This window comes from Thunnus thynnus, chromosome 14 (genome assembly GCF_963924715.1).
Source record: "Thunnus thynnus chromosome 14, fThuThy2.1, whole genome shotgun sequence".
In the NCBI taxonomy this organism is placed as follows: Eukaryota; Metazoa; Chordata; class Actinopteri; order Scombriformes; family Scombridae; genus Thunnus; species Thunnus thynnus.
Genome location: NC_089530.1, coordinates 7,457,266 through 7,471,481, shown reverse-complemented (window position 1 = coordinate 7,471,481; position 14,216 = coordinate 7,457,266). Strand labels below are relative to the sequence as shown.

Here is a 14,216-nt window from a genome sequence, read left to right as displayed (position 1 = left end):
AAAGTTCCCGTATGTGCTCCCGCAGTGGTGCGTTCAGGTAACACTTGAAAGATGTGACTAAACTAAACTATGTAGGCCTCACATAATTTACATGGTCAAAGCCCTACAACTCCTACAACAATATCCATTCAAAGAATAATTTGAATCATGTTGCTGAAATTGCTCCGTTGTTTTCAGTGCTCTTGATATCAAAGTTAAACACATTGCTGACCATACTGATAATTCATACAAGGATGTGCATTGCAGGGGTGAGGACAATATATGATATATTATTATTACTGTCTATAGTAGTAATAATGATAAAATGATTTTCCTGATCCAAAGCAACACAGTTCTTGAATCAAACAGTTTGTTAAGACACATTAGTAACTTCATGGACTTATGCCCCCTTCCTAACTGCTCCCATATCAGTCATCAAAAATCAGATATGTGGACAATGATTCAGAAGTCAGGAACCACACCAGATATTTTTCAGTTCTGCTGTGGGTTGAAATAGTTTTGTTCATGCTAGAGATGAAGAGAGGTGTATAAATCATGTCCAGCACTAGAGGGGCACTATGCCATCCTACTATTTAGATATTTGAAATTGAAGAAAATCTATGAGAACGATAATATGCTAGGTTGAAATGTAGAGCTGATCTTTAGTTTGGCCATTTTGAATGTGATTTCTTTTTAGTATGTCTAATTCCCTTTTTATTTTTTTATTAGTGTTTTCACTTGAGAAATATATCTTTTAGGATGTTTCGTCTTTGCTCTTAATGTAATATAATCACGTAATGATTAGAATACAGACTGGAGAAATACTGGATCAAACTTGGTATCAGCAGCTACTCAATATTAGATAATGAAACATGACTGAACCCTGAGAGTTTCCACTGAGAAACACTTACAACATTACCAAACTGTAGATAGTTATCTGATAGTTACACATCTATGATTAGACGATCATCGCTGTACATACACCAGTGAGTGCAACGTTTTCATGGCATTACACAATACATGTTTATGATTTCCGTAACCGTGAACGTACCATCGCTGTTGAAGTATCGCCACGCGTGATTGGTCGTGGTCGCGTGTCTCCTCCTTCCGCACGCTCACGCACAGCCCTCCTGTCCCGGAACAAGGAAGAGAGGAAAGTGTGTTGACAGCAGAAATCACACCCAGTCCACTGAGCAGTTTAAACACATTTACTGTCTCATTAAATCTGCCCAGCATCGTTGTCGGGCGTCTGGACCTTGCAGGATCTCTCAAGGTATTTCACGGTCGCATGTGTGTGGGCAGAGAGGAGCAGAGTGGCTGTTTGTCTCTAGATAACTTGTGCTCATTATTGAACTCTTTCAGGTATGGAATATGGCAGCAACTGACACACAGTTTATGTTAAGCGTCGGACTAATCGGTAAGTTTCAGTTCACGGGTCATTTCTTGGCTCTTCGTTGGGTTTCAGACTCACTGTGCTTTGCATGAGCATCACATGATACCAGTATGATGCAAAAGTGTCCCATCAGCAGGCTCCCTGTCCCTGACTGGAAGGTCTGATGTCTTTATATCAGTGTACTCATGCTTTACTTAAGTAAAAGTATCAATACAGCAATGCAAGATACTCCATTACAAAAAGTCCTGCATGAAAAATCCTACTTAAGTAAAAGTACATAAGTATTATCAGCTTGATGTAGTTAAAGTATTGCAGTAAAAGTAGTGGTTTTGTCCCTCTGACTGATATATTATTATATATGACATCATTAGATTATCAATACTGAAGCATCAGTGTGTAATCAGCATGTTACTGTTGTAGCTGCTGGAGGTGGAGCTAGTTTCAACTACTTTATATACTGTTAGCTAGTTTAGTCCAGTGGTTCCCAAGCTAGGGGTCGGGCCCCTCCAAAGGGTCACCAGATAAATATGAGGGGTAGTGAGATGATTAATGGGAGAGGAAAGAAGAAAAAAACAATGTTCTGATACACAAATCTGTTTTCAGGTTTTGGACTTTGTGTGTGAAGTGAGAAGTTTAGAGGGAAAAATCACTATTTGGTGGAGCTGTGAACAACTCATAGACATCTGTAATAAATGTAGTGGAGTAGAAAGCACAATATTTCCCTCTGAAATGTAGTGGAGTGGAAGTATAAAGTAGCATCAAATGGAAATACTCAAGTAAAGTACCTCAAAGTAAATGTACTTAGTTACTTTCCACCACTGCTTTTTATCTCCATCATTGTTTCCTAAATGTAAAGATTAATATATGATGTTTGTCTTTTTAATGTATCCTGTACACAGAGAAAGATGTGAATGGAGACACTCTGTGGGTGTGGTGTTATCCCTCTGTGGACTCAGAAATGAGACAAGTGCTGCTGAGCAAATGCTGCCTGACGCAGGACAGCCGGGATTTCCACACCTTTGTGTTTGGTCAGTTCTGTCGTACCTGGTACTACATCACCACAGTGGAGGTGCAGGAGCCTACAGCACTAAACAAGGTACAGTCTCTTTATCCAGAGAGTCCTCGCTCATTAAGAACAATGATGATGCAGCTCTGGATCAGCATTTTATTTTATTTTTCTCTCCATTTTTTCCTCTCAAGGTCACTTATTTCTCAATAGTTGTTACAGCGAAAGACTTCAACCCTGAGAAGTATGCTGCACTAAGTAGAATACTCTGCAGGTAGTGTGCACTTATGTTTCTTCAAATGAAGCTTGAGGCTATTTCAGTGGCAACATTGTGCTTTGACAGAGCTCCTTCAACTAGAGTGGTGTGTTTTATTATCCAGGATGTACATTAAACATGGCAATCCAGTGAAAATGATGGAGGCTTACATCGCTGTCCTCACCAAGGGCATTTGCCAGAGCGACGAGAACGGCTCATTTCTAATCAAGGACTATGATGTTCGGAAGGCGTACCTGGCAGGTTCAGTCAAAGGTGAGACTTTAATGATGTCAGCCTGATTTCACTTTGATCCCCATACAGCATGTTCACTTACACAGCACTAGGACATAAAAAAAACTGATGCAGCAGAGGCTGAGATACTGTAGAGCTCCTGCTGCAAAAAAGCAGGATCCTACATTTCCCATAATTCAACCCAATAGCAGACACAGTTTGGTTGTCGCTGACAGTCAGAAGTTGTCACAGTTCTTCTGTGGATTTCGGCGTCTCAGCTGCTTCTGTCTCTTCATGTAATGCCAGACTGACTCCATGATGTTGAGATCAGGGCTTTGTGGGGGCCAAACCATCTGTTGGAGGACTTGTTCTTCTTCTTGTTGATGAAGATAGTTCTTTATGACAGGCTGTATGTTTGAGGTCACATGCTGCAGAATCAATTTGGGACCAATCAGAAGCCTCCCTGATAGTATTGTGTTACAGATAAGAATCTAAATGCCTCAGACTTTTCCACAGTACTCTGCAGAAGAAGTGGACTGTTGATTGGACAAAACAAGACATTTGAAGACGTCATTATGGACTCTAAGAAATTATAACACAATTTTCTCTATTTTCTGACATTTTATAAACAAACAATTCGAAAAAATATAAATGGTCAGATTAATTGCTAATCAAAATAATTGTTAGTTGCAGCCCTAGATTAATCGATTTCCAGTGACAAAGTGACATTTTCCATCTCTGAGTGCTTGCAAGCAGAAAAAGCACAATTGAAACTGACTGACATCTTGTGGATCTTTCAAATAATGACCAATTCATTTCATTACCACTCTGATGAAAAAACATTAACAAAACAACCCAGATTCCTTCAGAGCTGAAGTGGATCATCCAGTTTACTTCCATGTTTCTGCTCTATTTCAGATGTGGTGTCTCAGTTTGGTATGGAGACTATCATCCTGTATACTGCTCTCATGCTGAAGAAGAGGATCGTCGTCCATCATCCTCGGATTGAAGCATTGTTGGAGTTTACGAGGTGAATTTGAAACTAGGAAATCATAATTATCTTTTTACAGTCAGCTGCAACTAACTTCTTTAATTATTTCTCTTCAGAGTTCTTCCGGCTCTGACATGGCACAGGAAAGACTGGTCCATCCTGCACCCGTATGTGCACCTGACTGATACTGAAGTAGAGGATCTGAAGAGATGCCCTGGTGAGGATGCCTCCTGGTTCTTAATGACTCTAATTCACAGCAAACCTTTGTGCAGAGCCTCGTCCCTGTGGTTGGTGATTATCCACCATCTGCTCTGTGATCACTGTGATCTCATGTTGGGGAAATGTATTATTTATGCACCAATATGTTCCTCTTCTCCGCAGGATACATCGCAGGATTTGTAGATCCGGAAGTGAGCAACAGATCAGACTTGTTTGATGTGTATGTGAACCTCCCAGACAGTGTCATCACAGTATCCCAGAGTGCCAAAGGTATAGTATGTTCAAAGAGGGAACTGTTTGTTTCTAAGAGCGCTTTGATTCCTGGGAGCAGAACAGCTTTTCCCTCAGACTGATGTTCAGTATCCCACCACAGAGGCCATGGCTATGGGGAAGTTACACAAGGACATTGGCCACCTCATCGTCCAGTCTGCAGAGGATGCTGAGAGGTCAGACAGTCAGGTCATTAAGGTGAGACACATGTCTGTATTCAATCCACACTGTAAGAAATATCATCTTGAATCTAACTTGACAACCACATGTTCATTCACAGGACATATCTGTCAAGACAAAAGAGATTCTTGCCAACTTGGTGTCGCTGGCTAACGAGTGTGAAAACTCTAAAATCACACTGGAAGGTTTAAAGCAGCATCATTTCCCCCCGGCGACGGAGAACTTCCTCTTTCATTTGGCAGCTGCGGAACAGCTCTTACGGATATGAGCCTGTTTTCAATAGCTGTACTGCAGGATGACGTTATTCTCAGCAGCATGGACCCTGACTGTGCTGCTGTATTTATATCCGGGTAATTACGGTTATCAGGACAGAGTGCACAAGATACTCTCTCACAGTAATCTTCATGTGAAGAGAAAAAGTCTCACAACCGTCAAATCTTAGCGTGCACTGCTGTGCTAATATGTGATGTGACTCACATCTTGTACCAATTCCGGGATGTTTTTTTACGTAATTGAATTAAAGAATGAGTCTGGTGATATTCTATTCCCTTCTTTTTGTCAACAAATGTCATAAAAAAACACCAGTGACTTTATCCTAACAAGTATAATCTGTGTATGAAAAGCCTGATATATCTTATGCCTCAGATATTTTGTCTAAAAACTACTAAAACACATCAGTGAGCCACACTGGCTGAACTGTTCCTCCATTACTTTGAACATGGGCACTGTAGTTTACTTTGAGTCAATACCACACACACACCGTCCTTGTGCTGTAAGTACTCATGTATTCATCCACGGCTGAAAATAGTCCCCAGCAAATGTGCTATTTGCTTCTTTTTGAGGAACGTTTGCTAAAAACTACAGTGCCCAGCTGTTTTAGGAAATAAATTAGCAGTTTTTAAAAAAATTCAACTATATATTTGTGTCACATCTGTAAAATGTTTTTTAACAAGATTTACGTCATCAGCAGGAATTAATGGGCCTGAGTGTCACAGACAATGTAGGGAAGCTGGAAAGTATTTAAGATGGAGTAACATGTTGTTGGTTTTGTTTTTTTTTATTGGATTTGTTAACAATAAGAAAAATACAAGATCACAAGCGTTATCCTTGAATATTAACAGTTGTGAATAATAGGAAGCCAAATAAACTGGTACTTGTGCAGCTGGGCCACTCCAGATGTTAGCTTCCAGTACACAAAGCAAAGCTGCAGTTCCAAACGTCACAAATCTTGATCCTGGTCTGAAACATTGTGAAGAGTCAGACGGCTATAAATGTGCAGCAACAGCAGCTAAAATGGTTAATTTGTGACAAGTACTTATTATTATTGTTATTATTATTATTATTATTAATGAATTAATGAAATGGAAACTGCGTTGTACTTTGTCATAAGATCGCAGCTGCAATAGGCGTTGCACAACATGTGAGATTGTGATGAAATGTCACATTTTGTATTTTACTAATGACTGTGGCGCCACTATGAGACTTTTTCAAACAGTGTTTTATTAAAAGCTTACAGGAAGTAAAGAGCTGTTCCACGTCAGTCTGCAACAGATCAAATAATGATTGATGCTTCCACTTCCACATTGTTTTATATCACGTTAATGTGTGTCTTGCTGTTCAGGTTCTATTTTTTTGTTTTTTAATTCATGTGATATTAGCGCTGTTGTTTTACTTTTGGGTACATTTTCAAACACATTGCCAAAAGGATGGTTTTGTGCCTCAGTATTTCAGATAAGACACAGAGTGCAATACATACAAATGCTCGTGTAACTTTTGAGAACTAAATGTATTTTCATGAATTGATGTAATATTTCCTATCTATAAATGCATCTAATATTCCAATTAAATAAATTTACTATCAAAAAATATCTTCATGCTTCTTGAACTGTTTTTCAAACAGAATACGTTCTGCAGGAGGATGAGGGTCTGTTACATCGTACAGTTGAGTGATATTGAAGAAGACGTTTTTACTGTATTATCCAACTACATGAAGCTGCTCCTCAGAGTCCTCTGTGGTAGAATAACTGTCCATCGACTGCTGCCGCCTGCAGCTCCTCCTCTACGTTTTCCTTCTTTATCTGTAAAACAAGGTCAATGTCAGCTAAATAAAACATTACAGCACAGACGATGATCATGAATCTTACCGTTCCCAGTTGTGGAAAGAGACTGAATGACACCGGGATCATCAGGCCAAGGACAAAAGCAACGCTTATGTGACGGAGAGGAGCCACCAGCAGAGAGTTCCTCTGGAAAAGTCTTGTTCTGTAAGGGACAGCCTGTTCAGTCAACTCATTACAAGTGGAGTTTTGTCCAAGTGGGTTTAAATAGAATTAAACTGCAAAGCGACTGACCTCTGTAAGAGCGAAACCAGGAGACTAGGAACAGCAGCGGTTGTGCCAAACAGTGCCGCTCTTGACAACGCAGTTTCTCTCACAGCCTGAGAAAAGTGTAAAAAACAGTCCGATAATGCAAACTGCCAATGTCAAAAAGTAAAAAGTTTGTTTTCTATCTGCTCTTTTACCTTCTCTCCTGCTGCTTTAGAGATGCCAACAAGATTTCCATTGGAGTCAAACACTTGGATCCCAGTTTCCGACTCCTCACTTCTGACAGTAAACACGTTGAAGAAGGCCAGAGCAGCTGGAGAGTTACACAACACGTTAATATGAAAAGTCCAACCTGTTATTACTTCATCCATGCCAGGTGACTTACTGTTCAATCATACGCTAAGTAAAACAGGAAAACTGGTAATTCTGTTTACTATTGAAAATAAATCCAATGCAAAAGAGAGCACTCTTATTTCTAATACAGAACTATTAATGCTGCAGTATTTAAGTTTCATAGATAAAGAACTCACCTGAGAGCGGCACTGGTAAAATAAACCTAAAGAAATTCTGGACGGGTTTGGTCCTTACACCAAGTCGGTTAATGAAAATTTGAGGAAGGGCCTGAAATCAAACATACAGGACATAATATGTTTAAATAACAACCTTTTTTAAACCAACTGTATACAATATGATATACTGCACAAAGGATTTTACTTGAAACATTACAGACAACGTAGAACAGTTGCCACCAACATAATCAGGCTGTACACACCCCTGCACATGCTGCGTAGGACACTGTTCCTGCAATCAACACAAGCTGCTTCAAAGACGTCTTCTTACCCTGGTGGTCAGTGATAAAGACACAAGGTGCAGATAAAGTAAAGCACAAACAGAGGGAGGGCTTCAGATTAAGGACTCTACATTGATGGAGGATTCATGTGCAACTCTCAAACTAGAGGATCAAGTAGTGACATCAGTATCATGAAGTTTACACTGTATTTTAGTGACGATTCAAACGATACATTACCTGCTCTGTTGAAGAATTTCTGTTTGTGTAATTGAAGCCAGCACTGTAACTCTGCAGCAAAAACTGTGAGAATGCATTTATATGGTTAATGTACACATACAGTGTTATAGCCACATGATATATTTTTATACTGACATAATGAATATGCTACAGTACCTGCCAAAACAGAGCTGCTTTAACACTGCTATGTGGCAAAAAGCTGGCAACCACCTGAGAAAAGAGAAATATTGTCAATATTCCCCCGAACAATCACCACAATATCACGGTGAAATTGTCATTATGCATTTACATAACAGACGTACCACAGGAGCTGATACTGGCAGAAATGCTGGAAAGAAAATTAGAGAAGACATAGTACTGTTATGCACAACACAGTATTTTCAAGTCAAAAGGTTTAGTTTTAGATGTCTGAAGGCTTATGTAACGCTACTGGAATCTGGAACTGGAAAGCTACTGAATCTAAGCCAACAAACCTGACAAAAGCAGCCTGTGACTGATTGCACACATCTAACTTATGTTGATTTTTTTTTTACCTTTTAAGGCATTTTAAAAGACTTTGATTTACTTCCATAATTGTAATGATTGGTGGAAACTAGTAACGAGTAGTAAAAGCCTAAATTTTACTGTACCTGGAGGACGAAAAACTAGAGGAAGCACAGCACCAGAGTCAGCGTGGACAGACGACTGTAAACACAAGGAGAATTCAGCAAGTGTACATTTACTTAAGTATTGTATTTAAGCACAATTTTGAGGTACTTATACTTTACTTGAGTATTTCCATTTGATGCTACTTTATTCTTCCACTCCACTACATTTCAGAGGGAAATATTGTTCTTTCTACTCCACTACATTTATCTGACAGCTTTAGTTACTTTTCAGATGAAGATTTGACACAATGGATAATATAACAAGCTTTTAAAATACAACACATTGTTAAAGATGAAACCAGTGGTTTCCAACCTTTTTGGCTTTTGATGTCTTACAAAAAGCAGTGTGTAGTCAGGGTCACATTTCAGATGTCTATGAGTTGTTAACAGCTCTACCAAACAGTGATTTTTCCCTCTAAACTTCTCACATGGTTTCATTTCAATAAATGTGCAAATGATCAAACATTTCACCAAAAATCAAAGATTAGAGAAAAAGTCCAAAAACTAAAAACAGATTTGTGTATCAGAACTTGGTTTTCTTCTCACATTGATGCTTCAGTATTAATAATCTAGTGATGTCAAATATAATAATATATCAGAGCGACCAAAGCATGTTTTGATAAAATGTGGATGTTTATGCAGGATAATATCAGTGAATTCAAATGTATTTTATGACTAATCCTATATTATTTGCAGTTTTGTGTTTCTTGTAAGACTTACGAGGGAGAGGTTCAATGCATTGCCATCCTAGAAGAAGAAACAGAACAAACAGGTGTAAATAAATGAAAGTGACGGACTGACTCTGTGCATCTAGACCCTAATAAAATAATCTGACCTTTTCATTTAGTTTCCCTCCTCTTCCAACACGAGCATGGGCTTTCTGTATTTCAACCTGAGGGAAGCAGGATCTCTAGTTAGATCTCAGATATTTTCTACTCATCTCATATCAGTCAATCACTGCAGGCAGTGGCTGCAACTCACATCAGAGCAGAGCAGGGAGGTGGGATCCAGTAGATTAAACCAGATCTTTAGACGACTGACGAAAGACTGAAAGAGAAGGAAAGATCACTTATCATAAATATCAGAGGAGCTAATGTATAAACAGACTGAGTGTGTAAGATGATGCACTGCTGATGTATCACTGTACAGTTACCTGTCCCTGACTTTTCCAGTACAACAGATTGGGCTCCATGACAACAACAAGTACATTTACTTCTCATAAACGCAGAGGCTTCAATACAACAAAAGTACTACAGTACACAACATCCCAACTGCATGTTTTTCTCATGCTTTTGGCTTTTGAGGTCAAATAGAAACTACTTCCGTGTTAAACCACGTGTTCAGTGTGGGCGGGTTTATGAGACGTTCAGGGACTATCGGGAAAAATCGAAATAATATTTTCTTTCACATCTCCCATTTATAATTGTGTTATTGAGCAGAGTCCAAAATGAGAGCGTTGGACTTACACATAACATAAAATATCACACACAAATACATTTTAATATAATACACTGGACACCTAAAATGACCAGTTACATTTTATATACAACAAAAGCACGTTACCAACACACGAGGAGCAACTGAAGGCAGCGTTTTATAGCATGATGCATGTTTGTTTTTACAGCGTCATTTGTATCAGTTATAGTCTTTTACAATTATTACATATATGAAAAATTAAGTTGCCGCAGTCTAAACGCACTACCCCCCTTCAAATGAATGGCAGCACCGGTGTTTTTGCCGCACCGCCGAATTTGGTCTGAATACGGCAGGTTTGCGTAGAGCACGTGCTTAAGTGACGTAACAACCTGCCCTTCAGTGACACAATCCAAAATGGCAGCGAGCATTGGGAGACTGCTCAGGACATCTGTAAGTGCAATTTCATACAATCAGCTCTGTGTCAGAGGGGCTGTGTGTCTGCATATTGTCGCTTCACTTCAGTGTTTATGAATCAGTGGTGACGCAGCGTGCACACCGTCCACAGGAGCAACTCCGGTACCAAACCTCTGGTCCGCGGTCGCTGCAAGGGACTCATATGGTCCTCGACAAATGCGCAGTGAAATGATAGTTTTAGCTGTTTCATTTACCTCCTGTTTTAAAGAGACTTAATATAACAGGACGGTTCAAGGTTTCTTCTGTTTACAACGTGTTGAACTAGTTTAACCAATAAGCATGCTGCGTGTTGTTTTGTTTGTTTTTATTTGTTATTTCAGTGTTTTGCGTCAGTACCCGGTGTTAAACCGTATTTGGTGACCCATCAGATTCGGTGACCTGCAGCGTTGGAAGAAGTATTCAGATCCTTAAAAGTATCAGTGCCACATTGTAAAAAATACTTCATAACGAGTAAAAATCCTGCATTTAAAAGTACTTATTTTGCAGAAAATCGGGCCGTGCAGCATTACAGACACATTGCAACCTTATAAAATATAACTTTACAAGGTTATAATGTGTCAGTTTTGTTTACAGCTTCTAAGTGGACAAAAAACAGTTACTACTGCTTTAAGGGTCACGATTTGATTATCTTATTTTACATTTCTATGAAGAAATGTTGCAATTGGTCTGAGGGCAGTAAGAATCGGGTTATTATAGAAGACTGCCAGCATCATGTTAAATAAGATATTACTTAACCTGATGGAAGGTGTTGGTGTGGTCACGTGTGTAACTGCAGATCTGACAGTGCTCTGTTGCAGCTCAGCACTAGCACCACCAAGTAACTGCACTGCTGGAGGGCTTTGCCAAACTACATGTTGACATTAACTAATAATACACAATATCAAAAATAATGCCAAATGGATTATTCATAACGCACAGACAGACAAAGCAGGCGACCGACACAGGCAGAGCAGACCACACTGAACATGTGAAAACATAGGATAGTCTAGATTTTTATTACAGGCAAACTTGCTTGAAAACTTAAAGCAGTTCATGCTTCGTATTCCAATATTCAATATGTAAAATGACAGTGAGGAACTGAATGAGGTTTAGTATGTCATCAAACTGGTGCAACAGGATGTGGTTTCGTTCAGCCAGGAGAACAATTGATGACCTTTTATTACCTCGTCCACCGCCTCCTTTTCAGCAGACGAGTATTTGTGAGTTATTAATGTTGAATTGATAACTGTCTTTTCTCAGGCAAAGGTTGCAGCAGGAGGACTCAAAGTCACAGCAGCCTGTCAGCACGGAGCCTCTGGAGCTGCAAGAATCCTCACTGCTCCTGCACTGCAGAGAGCCTGCTTCTCAACCAGTATGTCTGTTTTTAAAAATGAGCTGCAAAAACAAGCATGTACCATTAACATTGTCTTGAGTTTACACCACATTACGGAGAAATCTGTAGAATCTTGACTGCTATGCTTCAGTGCTCTATTCACACACTGTATATAAGCAAGTAACATGTATGAAAAAAAAAAATGTGTCAGGCTCTTCCAGATGGAGCCCTGCTGTCACTCAGCCTGCTCCTGCTTTTAAGGCCACAGCAGTCCACCATGGGGAGTTCAAGGAGTTGAGCCTCGCTGATTTCAAGGGCAAATACCTGGTCCTCTTCTTCTACCCGCTGGATTTGTGAGTACTGGTAGTGATTCTCTGACATGCATGAAGAGATGAAGTGCTGGCATTCCCTTCTTTTTAATGTACGTTTCCATGAAAGAGCCCATCCAGATATATTTTAAGACATAAGAAAAGAATAAAAAAATTATGCCTTGTGGCCTGATAATTTGAAAGAAAATCATTTCAACTCATCAATCAGTATCTTTAAACTTTTTCTTGTGTTTGTTCTGTTGCAGCACCTTCGTGTGCCCAACAGAGATCATCTCATTCAGCGACAAGGCCAGTGAGTTCCACGACATCAACTGCGAGGTGGTCGGTGTGTCTGTGGACTCTCACTTCACCCACCTGGCGTGGACCAACACTCCACGCAAGGTACGCTCCCTCATTTAATAGTTAATCAGCAGCAGACGCATGGTGTAAGGTTCGGCACGGTGTGTCTTTCATTTATCCTTTGATGTGGGCATAAAGGTGTGTTTAGTAAATGACTGACCTGCTGATGTGTCTGTTGTGTTCAGAGACATTTGTAAAGCTGAAATAATCTAAAATGCATCATTATTATTATGATTATTAACCTCAGGAGTAGATATGTCAGTATTATGGTTATAGGTATCATTTCATGTCGTTTGTCAGGCTGGAGGTTTGGGCAACATCCACATCCCCCTGCTCTCTGACCTCAACAAGCAGATTTCAAGAGACTACGGGGTGCTGCTGGAGGGTCCAGGCATCGCTCTGAGGTAGGGTCATTAAACATGACAGGGCCATTTTCAAAAACACATTCCTAACTCAAGTACAACATAAGTATAGTATATAAGCATGTATAGTATTATCTAACCCACATACTTTGTTTTCACAGTGATGCAAAGTTATTAGAACTTATCGGGAAAGTGACAAGAACTGTAAAGGACTCGTAACTTAACATCTGCTATGATCACTGTTGCTATTAATCTTCACTTCTTTTTATTAGACTGTTAGAGATTTTTCTCACATGGTGTCATTATGGTAGTATTGTAGATATTGTTTGATTGATTTGTCTTTTATTGCATTTTATTTTGCCCGCTCTGTGTGTCCTGTCCTGATGTTCTCTAATTAAAAGAGAAAGATACTCACTACATACAAACTTGCACAATGTCGGTGTAACAATCAACATCCAAGGCATCAGTACAGTATTTGTGTATTTATTTATTCCTGAGCAGAAAAACCCTCTGTACCAAATGTCATTTTTTTTCTTATTGCTTGTATTATTTATGTTGGATATTTTACCTTTTGATTGTCATCTTTCCAATATTTTATAGATAACTTCATAGCTGTTGTTTTTGAGAGAAGCTTTATTATCATTTTTAATGTTAAACTGTTGTTCCTTCAGAGGCTTGTTCATCATTGATCCAAACGGTGTAGTGAAGCACATGAGTGTGAACGACCTGCCGGTGGGTCGTTGTGTAGAGGAAACCCTTCGTCTTGTGAGGGCGTTCCAGTTTGTGGAGACCCACGGTGAGGTGTGTCCGGCCAGCTGGACCCCCGAATCCCCAACGGTGAGTTCCTTCAAACTCTGGACACGAGATCTATCCAGTTTATCCACAACTGAAATATAAATGTCTGGCTTGTTCCTTTTGCAGACTTTAGTTGACCACTTTTCTCTTTTAAATTTTGTCATGTTAATTATTTATTTGGAGTGTTTGCATTTAGGATATGCAATTAGAAGACAACTGTTGTGCTTCAGTCAACCACAATGAAACAAACTTTGTAAAATTCATCTTGTAACTGTTTGTTTTTCAGATTAAACCAACCCCAGAAGGATCCAAGGAGTACTTCGAAAAAGTCAACTGACAAAGACACTGAAAAAGTTCAACACTGACATAAGTAGTAAATGGGACATATGTAAAAACAAATACATGTACACTCTTAGTTTACAGTTCATAAAGTTGTATGTACCCATACATGGCAGAATATACTATGAAACCTTAATTAAAGTGAAATATATTCTTTATAAATGACTTCTTTGCTTTGATTTCCATGCTTGAATGTTGGTGTTTTGGTTTTCATTTTGTGAGTACAAGTTCAGTTACCCTGAACTTCCTCCAGACTCTGCATGGTCCTGTGTTTGCAATACACATCTACCAGTAAATTAATAAGTACGAATGTATCTAAAAACCCAG

General features: G+C 39.3%; 3 protein-coding genes across 3 annotated transcripts; 2 read left to right on the top strand and 1 right to left on the bottom strand.

Moving 5' to 3' along the window:
• Nucleotides 1-495: 495 nt before the first annotated feature.
• On the top strand, nt 496-6,393 carry dennd10 (DENN domain containing 10). Its single transcript, XM_067609524.1, has 10 exons — nt 496-1,252; nt 1,342-1,396; nt 2,272-2,468; nt 2,573-2,652; nt 2,759-2,907; nt 3,784-3,895; nt 3,973-4,073; nt 4,238-4,345; nt 4,449-4,543; nt 4,626-6,393. The coding sequence occupies exons 2-10, from the start codon at nt 1,351-1,353 to the stop codon at nt 4,791-4,793; spliced, it is 1,056 nt and encodes a 351-aa protein (XP_067465625.1). The 5' UTR covers nt 496-1,252; nt 1,342-1,350; the 3' UTR covers nt 4,794-6,393.
• sfxn4 (sideroflexin 4) lies at nt 6,148-9,882 on the bottom strand. The gene is made up of 14 exons (XM_067609525.1): nt 9,677-9,882; nt 9,505-9,570; nt 9,359-9,415; nt 9,244-9,270; nt 8,506-8,560; nt 8,179-8,204; nt 8,033-8,086; nt 7,877-7,939; nt 7,622-7,690; nt 7,380-7,470; nt 7,047-7,162; nt 6,877-6,962; nt 6,670-6,787; nt 6,148-6,603 (listed from the first exon to the last, which is right to left on the bottom strand). Exons 1-14 carry the CDS (start codon nt 9,713-9,715, stop codon nt 6,526-6,528), a joined length of 945 nt encoding a protein of 314 aa, XP_067465626.1. The 5' UTR covers nt 9,716-9,882; the 3' UTR covers nt 6,148-6,525.
• A 353-nt stretch (nt 9,883-10,235) lies between these two features.
• On the top strand, nt 10,236-14,051 carry prdx3 (peroxiredoxin 3). The gene is made up of 7 exons (XM_067609526.1): nt 10,236-10,389; nt 11,653-11,764; nt 11,937-12,078; nt 12,300-12,435; nt 12,694-12,797; nt 13,427-13,592; nt 13,837-14,051. The coding sequence occupies exons 1-7, from the start codon at nt 10,354-10,356 to the stop codon at nt 13,885-13,887; spliced, it is 747 nt and encodes a 248-aa protein (XP_067465627.1). The 5' UTR covers nt 10,236-10,353; the 3' UTR covers nt 13,888-14,051.
• Nucleotides 14,052-14,216: the final 165 nt, after the last annotated feature.